At 41.2% G+C, this 20,301-nt stretch overlaps 1 protein-coding gene across 1 annotated transcript in view; it reads right to left on the bottom strand.

The window, feature by feature from the left end:
- shank3a (SH3 and multiple ankyrin repeat domains 3a) overlaps nucleotides 1–20,301 on the bottom strand; it is a 730,589-nt gene that overhangs the window by 524,055 nt on the left and 186,233 nt on the right. Inside the window, exon 9 of the mRNA XM_059654527.1 lies at nucleotides 9,783–9,860. Coding sequence (XP_059510510.1) covers nucleotides 9,783–9,860 — 78 coding nt within the window. The remainder of the gene's footprint in view (nucleotides 1–9,782; nucleotides 9,861–20,301) is intronic.

The raw sequence follows: 20,301 nt of genomic DNA, 5'->3' as shown, positions 1-20,301 counted from the left end.
AGATGACTTATCTCAGCAGCTTCCCAAGGTTCATTGTATCAACAGAAGCCAGTCTTCAGCCAAATCGATTCACTTCATATGAAATACAAAAATGCTCAAAGCCATAGAGATAGCAAAAGGTATGAGCTCTATCAACATTCCAGCTGTAATACTGAGGGCCTGTGCTCCAGAATGTGTGGTGCCCTTTGCAAAGATGCCTATTCCAGTGGCTATATTTACATCTACACATCAATGCAGAAAATTACACAAGCATGTGCTGTCCTTAAAATGTGGATCAAGTCCAATTTAGCCTATTACCATCCCATGCCAGCATTAACGTGCAGCAATAACTCATGCAGTTACACTTAGTTTGTGTTTTGTCATTACTGTATGGCTCGGGAAACTATTACACCTTTGGTCCAAAAGGGGACAAAAAGGCTAAAATCCACCACTGATGTGATCACCTTTGGTATCAAGGCAGTATTTGACTAAGGACAGTATCAAGAAATCAGAACAAAATCAAAGTCATTGGAAAGCAGTGGTAATATTTTACACTGGTTGAAGCCCTAACTCACACAAAAGGAAGACGACTGTGGTTGTTAGGGGCCAATCATCTTAGCTCCAGGTCATTGCCGCAGTTGTTCATCACGGTAGTCCTCTGGCCAACCATCTTAACATCATCCTTACTGGGTTTCCGCTTATAATGTCAAAGTGAAATTGGTTGCTGGTGATTGCACTATGTTTAGCACCATTCACGATTCCTCAGATATTGAAGCAATCCATACTCATGTGAAGCAACACTGGACATCCTTTGGGATTGGGTTAGCATGTAATAATCACACAATGTAAAAGTGCCATTTAATTAATATCTCTGGCATAATAGATCATACTATCCTCCCCTGATGTTCAAGTGCATTGCAGTTATTGAATCAACCTCATTTAATATCTTAGAATTGTCACTGACCAGAAGTTTAACTGGATCAGCTACAGGCCTATAAATTCAGGCAACAACAGCAGGTCAAAGGCTAGGGATGGCTCATTCACTCCCTGGCTCCCCAGAGTCAGCCCCTTATCTACACAACACAAATTAAGAGTACAAACAATGTATCTAGAAGATTGCAGCTCCATCAGTGCTCAAGAAAGTCAACACCATCCAGATAGTGCAGTCCACTTGACTGACAGTCCATCTGATACCTTGACCATTGACTTTTTCCATCACCACCACACAGTGGGCAGTGTTTACCACCTACAAGCTGCACTGCAGCAACTCACCAAGACTCCTTCAACAATGCCTTCCAAACCTGTGACCTTTACAATCTTCAAGTTCAAGGGAGCAGGTACATAAGATAATCAACACCTGCAAGAGCCTCTCCAAGCCACTTAGTATCCTGACCTCAAACTATATTATCATTCCTTCAGTATGATTAGGACAAAATTCAGTAGGTCTCTCCATTATTGTACCAAGAGTGTAGCCATACAACACGAACTGCAGCTGTTCAAGAACCTAGTGCTCTGTCACCTTCTCAAAGGCAATTTGGGATGAGCCAGAAATGTTGATGCTCAGCATCCATCAAAGTTTTAAAAAGTCAGCTCTCAGTTCCCAAAGCCTCTCCAGCATCTACAAATCACGAGGCTACAGTTTCATGGAATATAGTCTACTTGGCTGAAACATTGCTGATCCAACAACATTCAAGATGTTCAACACCAAAAGGAAAATTTTCCCATTATATTGGAACATGATTCACCATCTTCAACTTTGCTGATGACACCACCATTGTAGGCTGGATATCAAACAATGACGACTCATAATATAGGAAGGAGATAGAGTGCTTGGTGTCACGGTGAAAGGATAACAATCTCTCTCTCAATGTCGGCAAAACAGAAGAACAGATTACTGACTTCAGGAAGAAAGGAGGAGGACATTATGAGGACATTGACAAAGTTGATTGATGAGGGAAAGGCTGTAGATGTCATATACATGGACTTCAGTAAGGCGTTTGATAAGGTTCCCCATGGCAGGCTGATGAAGAAAGTGAAATCACATGGGGTCCAGGGTGTGCTAGCTAGATGGATAAAAAACTGGCTGGGCAACAGGAGACAGAAGGTAGTAGTAGAAGGGAGTCTCTCAAATTGGAGACCTGTGACCAGTGGTGTTCCACAGGGATCTGTGCTGGGACCACTGTTGTTTGTGACATATGTAAATGATCTGGAGGAAGGTGTAGGTGGTCTGATCAGCAAGTTTGCAGATGACACTAAGATTGGTGGAGTAGCTGATAGTGAAGGGGACTGTCAGAGATTACAGCAGAATATAGATAGACTGGAGAGTTGGGCAGATAAATGGCAGATGGAGTTCAATCCGGGCAAATGCGAGGTGATGCATTTTGGAAGATCAAATTCAAGGGTGAACTATACAGTAAATGGAAAAGTCTTAGGGAAAATTGATGAACAGAGAGATCTGGGTGTTCAGGTCCATTGTTCCCTGAAGGTGATAACGCAGGTCAATAGGGTGGTCAAGAAGGCATATGGCATGCTTTCCTTCATTGGGCGGGGTATTGATTACAAGAGTTGGCAGGTCATGTTACAGCTGTAAAGGACTTTGGTTCGGCCACATTTGGAGTACTGTGTACGTTCTGGTCGCCACATTACCAAAAGGATGTGGATGCTTTGGAGAGGGTGCAGAGGAGGTTCACCAGGATGTTGCCTGGTATGGAGGGTGCTAGCTATGAAGACAGGTTGAGTAGATTAGGATTATTTTCATTAGAAAGATGGAGATTGAAGGGGGACCTGACTGAGGTCTACAAAATCATGAGGGGTATAGACAGGGTGGATAGCAAGAAACTTTTTCCCAGAGTGGGGGACTCAATTACTAGGGGTCATGAGTTCAAAGTGAGAGGAGGAAAGTTTAAGGGAGATATGCGAGGAAAGTTCTTTACACAGAGAGTGCCTGGAACGTGTTGCCAGCGGAGGTGGTAGACGCAGACACATTAGCGTCTTTTAAGATATATTTGGACAGGTACATGGATGGGCAGGGAGCAAATGGACATAGACCGTTAGAAAATAGATGACAGGTTAGACAGAGGATCTTGATCGGCGCAGGCTTGGAGGGCCGAAGGGGCTGTTCCTGTGCTGTAATTTTCTTTGTTCTTTGTTGACATGCCCGTGTCTACATCAACTGAGCTAAGTGGAGAGGGTTGAGACTGTCAAGGTCCAAGGAGCGATGATAACTAACAACCTTTCCTGGACCTCCCACACAGATGTGACGGTCAGGAAGGCACAACAACGCCTCTTCTTCTGAAGGAGGCTTAGGAAATTCGGCATGTCCATATGGAGTCTCACCAACTTTTACAGTTGCACCACAGAAAGCATTCTATTTGGGTGCATAATGGCTTGATACAGCAACTGCTCTGCCCAGGATCATAATAAAACTTCAGAAAGTTGTGTGCAAAGCCCAGACCATCATGAAAGCCAACCTCCCATCCATGGATTCCATCTACATTTCTCGTTGCTGCGGAAAGGCTGTCAACATCATCAAAGACCCTTCCTATCCCAGTAATACTCAGTTTCAACCTCTTCTGTCAGGCTAAAGATACAGAAGCTTGAACGCATGCACCAACAGATTCAAGAACAGCTTCATCCCTGCTGTTAACAGACTGCTGAAAAAGCTCTGATGAAGGGTCTAGGCCCGAAACGTCAGCTTTTGTGCTCCTGAGATGCTGCTTGGCCTGCTGTGTTCATCCAGCTCCACACTTTATTATCTTGGATTCTCCAGCATCTGCAGTTCCCATTATCTCTGCTGAACAAATCTCTCTAATTTCAAACTTGATGTTGGTCTTGCTTTGTGCACCTCCTGTGCGGCCGTAACCTTGTGTGCCTCGCTCTGCCCAGGCACCCTATGAACTGTATGCCCTTGTCTTGCCTGTGCTGCTCGCAAAACAAACTTTTCACTATACTTAGGGACATGTGACAACATTAAATCAAACCAAATCAAATCAAATCATATTCATTCCTCAGCCACTGCTGCAATGTGGATGTAGTGTATATAATATACAAGATGGACTGCAGCAATCAGTTGAGGCTTTCTTTCTCGAATCTCCTAAAGCCACAATCTCTACCATCTTGTGGACAAAAGAAGCAGGTAAATGGAAACATCTGCATGTTTCCTTCCAAATAACCAGCCTGACTTGGAAATATATTGTTGCTCCTTCATCATCAGTAGGTCAAGATCCCTGATCCTAGCAGTACCACATGAGTAACCTCATTTCATAGATTGCTGCTGTTTAAGAATTAGGATCATAAACCTTTAAAGCACAGAATGAGGCCCAATATGTCCACGCCAGTTGATAAACATCCAACCTAATCCCACTTTCCAGCTCTTGTTCTATAACCTTGTAGGTTATGCCATTCCAAGTCCACACCTGAGTACTTTTTGAATGTTATCAGGGCTTCTGCCTGAACCACACATTCAGGCAGTGAGTTCGAGATTCCCAACATCTTCCGAGTGCTAGATTTTGTCCCTAAATTCCCACTAAATCACTGACCTTTTACCCTAAGTTTATACTCCATGATTATGAACTCTTCAACCATAAATGATAAGAGAAACTTAAATCACAGATTGCAGAGGTTTGGGTGACCTTCAGTTTACAGATGGCAGAATGCTGGAAACCAACAAAGAGTGAATGCAAGATGCGACAACTCAGAGATGCCCATGCCCCTCTTGAATCTTCCTCCTCTCCTCTTCCCTCCATCCTCTCTCCTAACTCCACCTCCTTTCGTTTGTTTATTATCCCTTCTGCTCTCTGATGCTGAATGTTCTGACCTCAGCAAAGGTCTTATCCTTCTGTGCACCCACCTTAATCAATTTTGGGCACAGTATGAAATTGAACATCTTCTTCCATCACCTTCACTTCTGTGCCCTTTTTTTTTGTAAAAGAGTCCTCTTCCTATTGCACAGACCCTTTCACCCATTTCCAGTACTCTTGCTCCACTTGGACACCTCCTTCTGGTCTTTTGTATACACTCGAATTGTTCATCAACATGACACTGGTCTCCATAATTTCAACATCCATTCAAAAACTTATCTCCCTGTGAACTGACTACACTCTGTGCTCTTGGATCCAACCCCGGCTTTGTAATCAAACCTGCCAACAAGTGGAGATGCTCTTGTGGCCTGGTGGACTGACCTCTACATTGTGGAGGCTGAGTGCCAACTCCTTCTATCACCCCCTGGACAAAGATGCTGCCACCGAACATCAGCCTAATGAGTCCGCAATGGTCACCAATCTCCCCTCATTGCCCTCCCAGCTCGCACAGCTTGCTTCTACATCCTTCAGCACTGCATGGGCAGAATCATAGTTACTACCTGGTCCTTCCCCACAGAACTCATCTCTTCCTACCACAACCGGAATGTTTTATCCTCCTTGTCCAGTCCCTTTCCATTTACATCCATGATTCTCCTGATGAGTTACATCAGTTTTAGAATTTTGGGTTCACAGGCTCCAGCTACCTCCTCTTTACCATGGACATGCAATTCCTTTACACAACCATTCCCCACCAGGATAGTCTGAGGGCTCTCTACTTCTTCCTGGAAAGCTGGCCTAAACTGTTCCCATCCACCACCAGCCTCCTCTGCCTGGCAGATCTCATCTTCACTTTGAACAATTTCTCCTTTAACTCCTCCCACTTTCTTCAGGTCGAAGGTATGACCTTGGATACCTGCCTGGTCCCCAGTTATGCCTGTGTCTTTGTGGGGTACGTGCAACATTCCTTGCTCCAGTCCTAGTCTGACTCCAAAACAATGACATCATTGACATTGCTTCCTTCTCTCATCTGGAGTTGGAAAAGTTTATCTGTTTTGCTTCCAATTTCCAACCTGCTGTCACCTTCACCTGGTCCATCTCTGACTTCTCCTTTCCCTTCCTTGACATTTTTGGTGACAGGCTGGCCATCAATGTCCAAAACAGACCCACGAAATCCCACAGTTACCTCGATACACATCCTCACACCCTGTTTCCTGCAAAGGCTCAATTCCATCTTCCCAGTTTCTTTATCTGCATCACAACTGTTCCAATGATGCCAACTTTGTCGAGGGCGCCTCCAAAATGACCTCTTCTTTCTAATCCAAGGATTCACTGCCAGTGTGGTTGATAAGAATCCTGAGTCATGTTCATGACCCATCTCATGCACTTCTGTCCCTCTCCCTTCTCTCCCCACTGACAACGATAGAAACCCCCTGGTCCTCACTTACCACCAGCAGCCTCCGCATCCAAAGGATCATTAGCCACCATTTCTGCCACCTCCCACAGGATGCTGCCACCAGACATATATTCCCCTTGAATCTCTTGTCAGCTTTCCCCAAAGATCATTCCCTCCAGGGCACCTGGACCAATTGTCCTTCACTCCCAATGCCTCCCCAGAGCCCCACAGCACCTTTGCATACAATTGCAGAAGGTATAACACCTGCCTGTTTACTTCTTCCCTCTTCACTATGCCAGACACGCCTTTCAGATGAAGTAGCCATTTTCCTGCACTCACTCAATGCAGTCTACTGTACCCGCTACTCACAATGTTGTTTCCTCTACACTGTGGAGATAGAATGTAATCTGGGCCACCACTTTGCAGCTGGCCTATGTTCTGTCCACAAAAATGATCCTGAGTTTCTAGGTGCCTGTCACTTTAACAAGACTTTGTTTTCGTTGGCCCCTTGCAATGCTGGAGGGAAGCTCAGCACAAGCTGCAAGAACAGCACCTCATTCTCCTAGTGGGAACTCTGCAGCCTTCTGGTTTCATTATGGTTTCAGTTTCAGAATTCAACAATTTTACAGCTGGAGTGCCTTCACCTCATCCCATGCTCCGCACACCAGGACTTTGTCTTCAAATGGGTTCCTACCAGAACCAACCGATTTTCACTCACTAGTGGTCCCCATTAACAGCTATTCATTCTCCCACGTTGACCTTTACCCATTCCTTTGTCTATTCAACTGTTTCTCTCTCTCTGAGCTCCATTTCCACCTATCTTTAACCATCTCATATTTACCAACCTTTGATTGACTACACAATCAGTTCTGATGAGTCACTAGAACCTAACCATTAATTTGCTTGCACTCCACAGATGCCGCCAGACCTGCTGAATTTCTCCAACAATTTCTGCTTTTGGCTCAGATTTCCAGCATTCGCAATTCTTGTTTTATTTTTAGTTTCTTTGATTTTTCCATGGGAAGTTGTGTTACATTTGATGCATCCGTACATTTCCAAATGAGCATTCATCTTCTTCTTCAAAGCTGTTACTAACAACCGTCCCAGCATTGAAGTTGAGCTGACTAGCTTTCCTCCATCTTTTTCTTCCTTTTTAAATACAGGATCACCACCAACACCCTCAGCACCATTCAGTATCAATAATAAATAGCGCCATTGCCATTAATGCACACGTCCTAAGAATGAGCAAAAACATTTTTCAAAATATTGTGTAATTATTAGTCTTGATATCAAGCTCCTCACCTTATCACATGAACAACACTGGAATGCACAAAGCATTAATCTTTTACAATTTAGAAGTCACATGATACCAGATTATAGTCCAACAGGTTTATTTGAAATCACAAACTTTCAGAGGGCTGTTCCTTTGTCAGGGTCACCCGATAAAGGAGAAATGCTCGGAAATGTTGTGATTTCAAATAAACCTGTTGGACTATAACCTGGTATCATGGGACATCTGACTTTGTCCACCCTGGTCCAACACTGGCACCTCCACATCATTTCTGTAATTTACAGACAGTACCAAGCAGCAGAAAACTGTATGCCATACTGCAAAGAGAAAAGAGAAAACACTTACAGTCATACAACAGCAAAACAGACAATTCGGTCCAACTAGCCCATACTAACCATGTTTCCAAACTAACCTAGTCCCACCTGCCTGAATTTGGCCCATACCCCTCCTAACATTTCCTATTCACCTACCTATCCAAATGTCTTTTAAATGTTGTAACTGTGCCTGCATCCATCACTTTCTCTGGCAGTTCATTCCACACATGAGCCGCTCTGTGTGAAAATGTTATTCTCAATGTCCCTTGAAAAACTTTCTCCTCTCACCTTAAAAATATGCCCCCTAGTTTTGAACTCCCCTACCTTAGGGAAAAGACCTTTGCTATGCACCTTATCTATGCCCCTCATGGGTTTATAAACTTCTATAAAGGTCACCATCAAACTTCTACACTTCAGCGGAAGAAAGTCCCAAGTTATCCAATCTATTTTTATAACTCAAACCCTTCAATCCCAGCAACATTCTGGTAATTTTTTTTGCAACCTGGAACCTGCTGCCTGAAAGGGTCATAGATGCAGAATCCTTAAATTATTTCATAGATGTTTAAATATGCACCTGAAGTACTTAACCTCTGGGATGCTGGCCAGGTGCTGGTGAGTGGGATTAGCTAGTAGTTCACTTTTGCTCAGTACAGATAGAAGGATAGAACAGCCTACAATTGTACTGTAATTCTTTTCCTAATTATTCTAAATAATCTAATAATAACTCCTCCGAAATGCTTTGTGACATGTTATTATTTGCGTGAATAAATGTTGCTGTTGTTTAATCGTGGATAATTAACTAGATGTCATGGAGCAACTTGCCATTTAGACTGAGTACAATTTTGCCCAAATCTATCTTCCTTGCATTCTTAACTGGGACTGGTAATCATTTATTTTTACTGAGGCAGATGGAGTAAACATTGTTTACTATCCCTGGACTTTAAAAATCAACCGCTTTAAAATCCAGGACCCGTGAAATTCAGTTGCTGAGGCAGGGCTAATTTTCCATTATCACCCATTATACACTTTCAGCATGCACCATATTCTTGATTATCAGATATCACAAAAAGAGAAGTACAGCCAGTAATGTATTTCTGAGCCGTAGTCAGTGTTGTAATGTAACAGCAGCCAACATGTGCTCATCAAACTTTCTGTGCAATAACTACCTCCCTTCCAAAGGTCAATTAGTGGGTCAATGTTGGCCTGGACAAAGGAATAGTTTCCTTCAACTTCCTCAAAATTATGCCAATGGTTCCTTTAGGCCCATCTGCGAGGATGGATGAAACTTTGTTTATCATTTATCCAAAAGATAGCACTTACTACATCGCAGTATTCCATTGACACTGCCCTAGGATGTCAACTTTGATTTTTGTGCTCAAGTCCTGGAGTGGGACTTGAACCCTCAATCTTCTGATTCAAAAGCAAGAGTACTATCAATGAAGTGAACCATGTTGACTTCCATGGAAAATATTAAGTTGTGGCAGTTAATATTCTTCTACCTCGTACCACACAGGGAATATCAAACTGTGATATTCTGTGATAGAATATCAGGTTACAATCCCCAAAACTGTTTCAATCAGACAAGCATACTCAGGTCACATTATTCTTCTTCTGCATTGCACTACACAGAAAATATTGAGCTATAGTATTATCTACAACACTCTACTGGAAAGAAAGGTATGCCAAAATAATCACTTTCCTAAATTGTAGAATACTGAGCAGTGACGAATGTGTCTGAGCTACCGTTCTGCACAGAAAATATCATCTTGTGAGAACATTATATTCCTGCACATTTAACACAGATCTAAGAATCATATCACAATAAGGAAACTTCTACATTGACCAATACAGATGATACGGAGCTGTAAGAATTATTACAGCTCTGTGTATTATTACTCAGTAATGAATAAAGTTGGAACAAAAGAGTATTTAAAAAAAAGAACCCTAAAGTGACAGCGCTTACCACAGTAGGATGTAGTTAGTGTATACAGCTGACACATTCTTACCTGGAATGCAGACTGGCTATTGTAATTCTTAATCTCTTTGTTTGCTCCTCGAAATAGAAGGACCCTTGCACAGCTCTCCTTCAAAAGGAAAGAAAGAAAAATGTTAAGTTTCACATACTGTACTCCAAGAAAATATTTCATAAGACCACCCTGAATAGGGATTTCAGGGCCCTTGAGCAACCTTCTGATGATGGCATGCAGCTGCACATCACTGGGTATAAATTCCACCGTGTGCCGGAGTTACAGCACACTAGAATCACTCCCTGACAGATTTACCTAGTGAGGTACTGTCTGGAACAGAGACAGCACATGGACAAGAACACACAAAGAAGGTCAAGTAGTCTTTACCCATTATAATCGTAAATCAAAACCTGTTAGGTTATGATTATAAGACATCAAAATGCTAGTTTAAATGTATAATAAATAATGTTACTTTGAAATCTAACAGCCTAACAACTTTGACTTTGATTTCTCCTTGACCAGACTACAAAGGGTCCAAACTCAGTGTGGCATCAAGCAACATGATAACAGGCTGTACATGGAATATAACTGAAAGGAAATTGTACTGTTAACATGTGTTGCATCATATTTAAATAAACCACCCACCTGTATCTTATGTAAGTGATATGCAGTTCCATGTTTAATTCTAGTGAGATACAGGGACATGTGAATATTATAAAGACTATGTGACAACATTGAGAGTATTATAAGGAACAACCAAGACCTAAAGAAATGTCTTGATGTGTGTAAAGCTCACTAAGTCTGACTCATTTTTCCTTTTACACATGAATTTTTTCATGACCTTTCATGTTATTTTAGATTTTTTGCATGCTGGTGAGAATATCCACTGGGCTAAATGTTAATTAAAGTGCTAATTACTTAAATTACATTGAGGTACTGTAAGATTTACAATCGTAAAGATCCGCTTCAATGCCGAAGCTGTCCAATTACTTGTTTTTGGTGGATCTATTAAGCTAAATGCCAGGTAGCCAGAAGTAGTCCTGTATTTAAAATGGAAGAGAGAATAAATTCTGCAAAGATTAGACCAGTTTGCTCACTGGCGAGAAAACTTATTGGAACCTTTACTCTAAGATACAACAGAAAGATCTCTCATCAGTGGAAATATAATAACAGTTATCAAAGGGGGAACAGAAGTTCCCCTTCAGTTCTGAGGAAAGGTTACACGATCCAAAATGTTAACACTGTTTTCTCCTTCACAGATGCTGCCAGACCTGCTGAGCTTTTCCAGCAACTTTGTTTTTGTTCCTGATTTACAGCATCTGTGGTTCTTTTGGTTTTTATCAAAAGGGAAAGTTAGTTTGATCAACCTTTGTAAGTCATTTGAAAAGATAACAATAAAGCAGGTAAGTGAAATTCAATGGGTATAACATATGTGGACTTGCAGAATGTCTTTGTAGAATATCTCATACTGTGCACATTGTATTAGGTTAAAGTTTTGCAGAGTCAGGGAATAAGGCCACAGGTCAGACTTGGAGAAGATGGAAGTGGTGTGTTAGTGTAGTGGGAACAAAGTTGGAGATTCTTGTTTATTATTTATTATAAATTATTTGGACTTCCAAGTGTTAAAATTTGGAACTGAAGTAAAATTTGCAATTTTGATATTTCTGTGGATGAATGCAAAAGTACTAAAGACATTAACAAATTAACAGATTAGATATGCAAATGGAATATTACTTTCAACATAATTATGTAAGAAGAGGTGTAGTTTGGCAGGAGAAAGGAGGCGACTACAACTAGAATTTTACATTGTGCTGGGGTCTCCAGTTTTCCTGATATAAAGTTTGGTGTGTGTACGACCCTCTGAGGTGGCCTGTGTAGCAGCCAGCTAAAGCACAACGGTGTGTTAATTGCCTCAGGGTCAGCTGTGGAGGAGGATCTCATTGGAAGGATTACCAGCCAATTTGATAGCCAGCAGCTTTCTGGTCCCAGCAATGCTACTGGGAAGGATAGCCACTGTTTGAACCACATCTAGTTATCAATGATATCTTTTCAGGATCCAGATAGAGATGTAAGTGGAGGACATTTTTAGTGAATTATGCTCCCCAGCTTGACGAGGAAGCGGAAGTTGTCAGGTGCACGATGATCCAGCTGGGGGAGGTGGGGAAGTGATTCGTGAGGTCAAAGGAGTTGAAACTGGGTTTGAAAACAATAATGAGAGAGAATGTCGACATCAAGATGGTGCTTGACTGGGAGCCAATGTGGGTCAACAAGCACCAGGATGATGAGAACTATAGGAAGAAGGCCATTCATTCTATCAAGGCTGCCTTTCAATATGGTCATGGCTGATTGGACACTTCAATTCCTTTTCTTACCCCTTCCTCGTAGCCCTTAAAGCCACAGGCAATCAGAAGTCTATCAATCTCTACTTCAAACACCCGTTAAAATTGAGTGTCCAACACCCTCTGTCATCAAAAATTCCTCAGGCTCACAACCCTCTGAGCAAAACGTAAATTCCCCTCAGATCTAAGTGGCATCCTCTGCACTTTTAAACTGTGTCCCACTGACCTCCCAATCAGAGGAAGCATCTTATCTGTATTCATCCAGACGACGTCTTTAAGTATCTTGTTGGTTTCAATGAGATCACCTCTCATTCTTTGAAACTCTAGAGAATATAGGCCCAGTTTTCCCAATCTCTTTTCAAACAGAATGGGACTTGACCTGAGTTAATACACAGATTGCAGAGTTTTGGGTAATCTCCATATTAATAGAAAATCGAAAGAGAGAGGCCGCCAGGAATGCATTGGAAAAGTCCAATCCAGAGGTAACAAAAGCAATGGTATGGGTTTCCATAGCAGTGTGGCACAGTGATGAGGTCAGAAGCATCACTTATGTCAAGGTTGCTCAAACAAACTGTGGATTGCAAGGTTATTGACTGGTGAACATCTGATATTTTACCACATAATCCAAACAACTCAATCAAAAGCTGAAAACAGTTGGTTAGAAAGTAGCGTAGTCATTGATAACTGTTGCACCCACCCTTACATCAATAATGTACAAGTCTTTAAGCAGTGTTATACATTAATTTTTATTTAGTAAGACTGTCGTGCAGTCAGTGAATCAGACAGTAATACCAAATCTTAGCTTAGATCACGATCATAAACGTTTAACTAACAAGAATATTACCAGCGATTGACATCAAATAAGACTTTATAGAAAGCTGAATAGAGAGGACGCATGAATTTGAAAAGGCCAATGGTTTACAGTTCCAGTTGATTCCTCTGAGTGGGCTTTGTCTTCCCCAAAGTGAAACACTGGCAAACACATGCACGATAACTAACAAAACTGGAAGTTAATTTTAAACAATTGAAGATTTTATTGTAAAATGATCACTTTCAACAGTGAGATCTACAAGAGGAAGAGAAATCACTGTAGGTTATTGATATCTATGACTGGTAGGAAACGCAACACTAAAAGACTGCAAACTCATAATTAAAATTGGTAAATTCAATTCACTAAGATGTACTACTAAAAAGAAGCAAAGAATACGATAGTAGACTTATTCACATTAATCTTCAGAAACCACTCGCTAACAGGTACGACAGTCCACCTTGGAAATTCCATGTCACTGGTCATCAGTTCCGTGGGTCCCTGTGTGGCTGTTGAGCCTGATCCCAGCGCCACATCACCAACTACACATTGGCAGGTGCTTCCTGGAGGTGAAAATTACCCTTGGCCTTGAGATCACTGATATTCCTTTCTCTGGTCGGTTTCCTGTAACTTCCTCATGTCGATAGGTATTCTCAAAGAGTCATGTCCCTTTACAGAGGAGGTTTCTCCAAGTTGGTTCCTTCAAAGCAAGGATCTCCCAGGCAATGGCATTTATGTTTGCATTCTTGAAGGAAGCTTTCATGGAGTCTTTGAAGTGCTTCCTTGCTCATCCTCTCATTCACATGTCTTCCTTGAGCTGGGCAAAGAATACTTGCTTTGCAGTCAGAGCTCAGGCATCCAAAGTATGTGACTGAGTTGGTTTTGGATGACCATGGCCTCGATACCAGTGCTATTGGCTCCCCCACGGATGCTGATGTTAATATACCTGTGCTCCGAAGTGATACAGCAGAACTGTCTCAAACAACATTGATGATATTTCGCCAGGTCCTTGACATGGCATCTATCCATTTTCCAAGTTTTAGTGCTTATTTCAACAGCATTTTTTAAAAATTATCTAAATAGTTAGAGATTGTGCAGCTCTTAAGTGCAAATGAATCTGTGTTGTAGTTCATTAAATACAAAAGGCTTACATAATGTACCCAAGTTATTACAAAAGCTAACAGAATGTTATCAGCTATTGAGTGGGGAATTGAACACAAAAAAAAGGATGTTATGATTCAGTTACACATGACACTAGCAGAGACCACACAGGCATACTGTGTACAGTATTGGTCACTTAGTTTAAGGATATAAATATATTGGTAGCAGTTCTGAAAAGGTTTACCAGACTAACGTGAAATGACAGCTTGTCTTTTGAGGAAAGACTTGCATATACTAGAGTTTAGAAGAGTAAGAGGTGATTTGATTGAAGCATTTGGGATCTTGAAGGGTCTTGTCAGGCAGGCAAGCATGTTGCCTCTAAGAAGGGACTCTAGTACTGGACGTCACTAATTAAAAATAAACAAACACCCACTTAAAAGAAAAATTCAGCACTTTTTTTTCATCCCAGAGAGTTGAGAGTTTTTAGAACAATCTTCCTGAAAAGTTAGTGGAAACAAATCAATGAATATTTGTAAGGCAGAGGTGGATACGTGTTATTGTTAGGCAAGGTAATTAAAGGTTATCAGGGCTAGGTGGAAACGTGAATTTGAAGTCGGGACCGGACTGCTATAATCTTTTTAAATGGCAGAGTGGACTCAAAGGTCCAAATAGCCTACTCTAGCTTCTTGCTTGTATGTGTCACAAGTCCAGTTCATATATTTGTATTCACTTTCTTAGTCAGAATTCAGAAATTACCAAAATAGATTTAAAAGGCATAATGTGACATCTAGAAATCTGGCTCGAGCCATACATGGAGCAGAAATTCACTTTCTGCCTTAACCAGGCACAAAGCAAATAATGTGGCCAAACCTCTACCTTCTGGTGTTGGCACAAGGCATGCCCACATAGGACTGCCCTATTGTTGTACAGGGCAATGCAGTATTGCATGGTAGGTAAATGGGTAAACTGGGTGGGAGTGAGGGAAAACCAGGCAGCAAACATTTGTATCATTGTGGCCAAGAAATTCCTCGTAAATACTTTTATTTTTCAGTCAGTGTTACTTTGTTGCATCACTGTAGAGCCTTGTTTGCATGCATAACTGCTTTAATTATTCACTTTCCTTCTTTTTGGGACATTCCTCTTAATTGCTGGTTACGACTGGACAAATACTATAAACTCACAATTTGCATTTCAATTGCATTGCAGTTCACTTGCATTATGCCTATTTCAGGATAGGCTGCCTTTACCTGCGTGACTGAAAAGGGTATCTTTGGGTAGCAAAGATGAGACTAAACCAGAGATATTAATTCCCATTTTTCTCTGCTTAAAGTAGGCAGCAATATTTTAGATTTCTCCTCAGAGCCCTGCACCCTCCTTGATTTTCCCTTCAAAATCACTGAGCTGGGCAAAGAATACTTGCTTTGCCTCACTAATGCTCTTGGTACAGCTTTCTGTGCTCGGAAAACTCACTGTGTAAAGATGTTTTTCCTAAGCTCACCTCTTGGTGGCAATTTTCAATTAACAAACTACATTGCTGATTACACGATCAGATGGAATATTCTTTAAACCATTTGATATTTGAAACAACCCTATTAGGTCTCGTCTCAGTTCTCTGCGCTGGTAAAAACAGTTCTAGTATCTCAAGCTTTGCCACTAAACTGAAGTTTCCTATTCGTGGTATCATCCTGGTGAATCAACATGACACACCCACCACGAATGTAAGGTATTTTCTTCAATAGGAATATTTTACACTCAACAACTGGGAACAAACCCTAGTGACCAGCATAAACTACACCAGTGCTGTACTGGGAAGTAGGTACCAAATCAAGTTGGGATGAGGCCACCACAGACTGGACCAAGAGTTATTGCCTATGCTTAGTGATGCTTTCTTCTTGAAACTTTACAGGTTTCCCTAGAGATCTCCCTAGAGATTGGAAATAAATGCTTCTATAGTCAATGATGTTTACAACTTGCGAATGTTTGAAAAAGAAATGTGACGTCAGGAGCTGAAAAGCAAATTGCCACATATGAAACATATGATCCTGAGGCACAGAGGCATGTGTCCCAGCTACCTGAGGCTACAGCCAAACACAAAAACCTGTTATGTCCATCAAGATGCCTGTCTACCCAATGGCTTGAAAACAAAGCTCAAACATCAATCAAAATAGGTGTTCAAGCAGCCTCACAAACAGAAAGCAGCTGCTTCCATTAGGATGCAATCATTAATGAACCTGAAGATGGTCACCAGCCAAGCCTAACCTGATGCATTCATTAAGAACAAATTCACAAATTTAATAACTAGGCAGCAGAAGGTTATTTAACCCTTCAATCCTGCCCCACCATTCAACAGATTAGTGGCTGATCGCTTTGTGTTCCAAATTCCCAATTCCCATCTACACCCGATTAACTTTGGAATCCCTTGCCTAACAAGAATCTATCTACCTCCACCTTAAAAATATTCAAGGTTAGCCACCTCCAGCACCTTTGGCAGCAGAGTTCAAAGTTGCACAACCCTCTCAGAAGAAGTTCTCCTCTTTGTGATACTGAAAAAGTGACCCTTAATTTTAAAGTAGTGCCTCCTGATTCTGGACTCACCCACAAGAGAAACATCTTTTCCACGTCAACCTTGTCAAGACCTTTAAGAACCTTATAAACTTCAATCAAGTCACCCCATGCCCTTCTAAATCCCAGTGGAAATAAACTCAACATGTCCAATCTTTCCTCATAAGACATCAGCTCATTCCAAGTATCAGTCTCATTAATTGCCACGAAATTGTCTTCAATGCACTGACATCCTTCCTTAAATTACACACAGTATTCGATGTTAGAAGTCGTTAGATTCAGAAACTGCAAAATTTCAAATGATTAGGTTGTTGCATATTGGTAATGATTGAACTAACAATGTAGTTCCTCATTAACCAACTATTCTGAATAACAGGCCAAATACTGGCAGCTCCTTTCTTAAAATGGCCACTTTAACTTCTGTTTCAACATAATTAGCTGCATTGTTAATCAGCACATAGAGTGAATACTATGATTTTATAAGTGAAAATGTTGCCCATTTTCATTAGAAAACTTTTGAGCTGGACATAGATAACAATACGGAGGAATGTTTTTTTTGGTCATCTCCCTTCATGTTTCAATACAAATTCTGTCAGACAAATTGATTTTCACTGAAACCAGCCACACAGGCCTCAGAAACAAACAAACACATGCACACTCCAGATCATTTATCACTAGCTTGTCATAGGGGCTAGTGCTTTAAAGTCATCGTCCAGTTAAGTCTGGCAGAAAGTCTCCTCTTGCAGTTAGATGTTAACAGGATACAACAACCCAACATATGAGGGAGAGATGCAGAAACTGCTCACTAGTGTGCCATATGGAGTTTCTGATGTCTATGGTATTTTCAGTTTCAAGATTTCTGATGAAATTTAGCATTGGATGTTTGATGACAGTTGAACATTTGATGAGCTTACATTCTTAATGATACAATGTGGGTCTAAGTCACCTCACATAGAAACTATATATATGTGGGTATGTATATATAAAAAAGATAGATAGATAGATAAAGGCATTATAGATAAAATCCTCAATTAATAGCTCTCTCACAGACATCAAAATATACAAACACATAGAAGGTAGGAATTCAGGACAGTCATACCTGTTGCCCTAAGTCACCAAAACACATCAGGCTCCTTCCCCAGATAAAATACTGTCATACTACATTGCTAACACAGACTGTCTGTACTCACACAAGCATTGCTGAAAAAGAAAACCATGGAAACGTTACATAATCCTTTTTTTCATGAAATCAACCCACACTTGGCATAAATTTCAGTGCACAAGGGTTGTCACAAGACACACTGTCTGTGGGAAGCACTGCATTTCAAATGCATTTGGTGTTCACCCACGTGACTTTCAGCTCCTTCAGTCTTTGCTATTTCATCCTTTTTATTTATTCTTCTAAGTATATTGTAAACGTACAACATAACAAGAGATTTATAAGCTTTGCAGTGCTCATTCTGTATGTCTGTGTGTTCAAAGCGACGGATTGCCAGGAATTGAATCTGAGCTAAGACAGAGTTGTGGGGCTCTGGATAAAGTACTGCTTAGCAGAATGTAAAGAATCAGCAAACACATGGACCAACCCTGAAGTGGTCCTGCCCCTTACAACCAATCAGGTCCCTTCATTCAAAACATTCTATCTAATGGCAAATTTTATTTTTCAAACTGCTCTGTAACTGACTAACCAATGTCGAATCTAAAACAGGCAAAATCCAGTGATTTCAGATACATCCCTCTATCCGTCTTTTAAATATAATTCATCGTCAAATCAAATGTTTGTTTGCTGTGTAAGTGTTCCAATGAATCTACGTCCTAGAGCAGAAGCGGCGACGTCTGAAGCACTGAAGCATCCAGACCCCTAATAAAGGAAGCTCAGTGGTTCTCACAAATAGATCTAAACACAAGTGACAAAAATCGAACAATTTTGCAAAAACTCTTTTCCCACCGGAAAGAAATGAGACCTTCATTACTATCTGCAGGTAAGATCTGAGAACAAGTTTCATCAGAATTGGAAAAATAAAACCATAAGACATAAGAGTGGAAGTAAGACCATTCGGCCCATCAAGTCCTCTCCGCCATTTAAATCATGGCTGATGGGCATTTCAATTCCACTTCCCTGCACTCTCCCCATAGCCCTTGATTCCTTTTGAGATCAAGAATTTGTCGATCTCTGCCTTGAAGGCATTTAACGTCCTGGCCTCCACTGCACTCCGTGGCAATGAATTCCACAGGACCACCAGTCTCTGGCTGAAGAAATGTCTCCTCATTTCCATTTTAAATTTACCCCCTCTAATTCTAAGGCTGTGCCCCATGGGTCCTAATCCCCCCCACCTAACAGAAACAACTTCCCAGCATCCACCCTTTCAAAGCCATACATTATCTTGTAAGTTTCTATTAGATCTCCCCTCAATCTTCTAGACTCTAATGAATACAATCCCAGGATCCTTAGCCATTCAACGTATGTTAAACCTACCATTCCAGGGATCATCCGTGTGAATCTCCGCTGGACACGCTCCAGGGCTAGTATGTACTTCCTGAGGTGTGGGGCCCAAAATTGGACACAGTATTCTAAATGGGGCTAAACTAGAGCTTTATAAAGTCTCAGAAGCACATCACTGCTTTTATATTCCAACTCTCTTGAAATAAACGACAACATTACATTCGCTTTCTTAATCACGGACTCTACCTGCAAAAAATGCCTGCTATACTGTCCAGCCAACAACGAGATGACACCATTGTCCCATTAAACCACAAAAAGTATCTCAAACTCATAGTCGCAAAACCCTCATTGCCATGAAACAGATTCTGGCCATTGGATTATCCATGAACCAAAATATTTTACTTTCTAATAATCCAAAAGTCAACATCACATGGCCCAGTGTGCAAACTCAAATAAATATGAATGGTTTCAAAAGTAAGTACAGTCTCTTGGTAAAATCGCACCATTTGGAGAGCTCAGAAGATTAGGTAATTCCAAATCGATGTGAAGGGAGGTTGACCTCAGATCTAACTGCGATAATGTTTTCAGCTAATATTTACAAACAAACGTAAGCAGATATGGATCGGGTGGGATGTACAACACTGGATCATTGCACTAAAAACAAATTAGGCAGAAACCAGGAAGCAGTGCATCAATGAGCCTGTGGTTTAACAATATTTGAGTGTAAATCTCCATAGCCAGACCTCACCAGCAAATTGAACAGCACCAATTTACGCCTCACTAAATGGGCAGGGACAGAACTAGCAAGTGATGATATTCCAAAACCCGATGATTAATGAATATTCATGATGCATGTGATTAGTAATCATTTTCTGAGAGTGTAGGTGTTAGTGTGACAATTGTTCATTCTCAGAGGCTGGGGATGATTATTGATCATTTACTGTGTATAGTGCTCATGATCATTCAGTTGTGGTGACAAGTATGATTATTGATCATTCTGTGCACGTGATAATGGATCACTGAACGCGGGTGCAATTGCCCATTGCTCCCTGTCATGTGATTTCTGATCAATCTCTGTAGAGGCAAGTATTAATGCTTGTCTGTGGGTCTGGCCTGTGATTACTGATCAGTATCTGTGAGAGTGAGTGATTGTTAATCAATCTATACAGGTCATGGAGTTATACAGACACTGGAGTTCATATGGTCTATCAAGTCCATGCCAGCACTCTGTAGAAGACAGTCAGTTCCACCTATCTGCTTGATCCCCACAGACCTTCAGGTTTATTTCCCTCCCATACTCCTCCA

Source organism: Stegostoma tigrinum, chromosome 25 (genome assembly GCF_030684315.1).
Source record: "Stegostoma tigrinum isolate sSteTig4 chromosome 25, sSteTig4.hap1, whole genome shotgun sequence".
In the NCBI taxonomy this organism is placed as follows: domain Eukaryota; kingdom Metazoa; phylum Chordata; class Chondrichthyes; order Orectolobiformes; family Stegostomatidae; genus Stegostoma; species Stegostoma tigrinum.
Note: the sequence above shows the minus strand (reverse complement) of the source record. Positions and strands in the feature narration are given on the sequence as shown.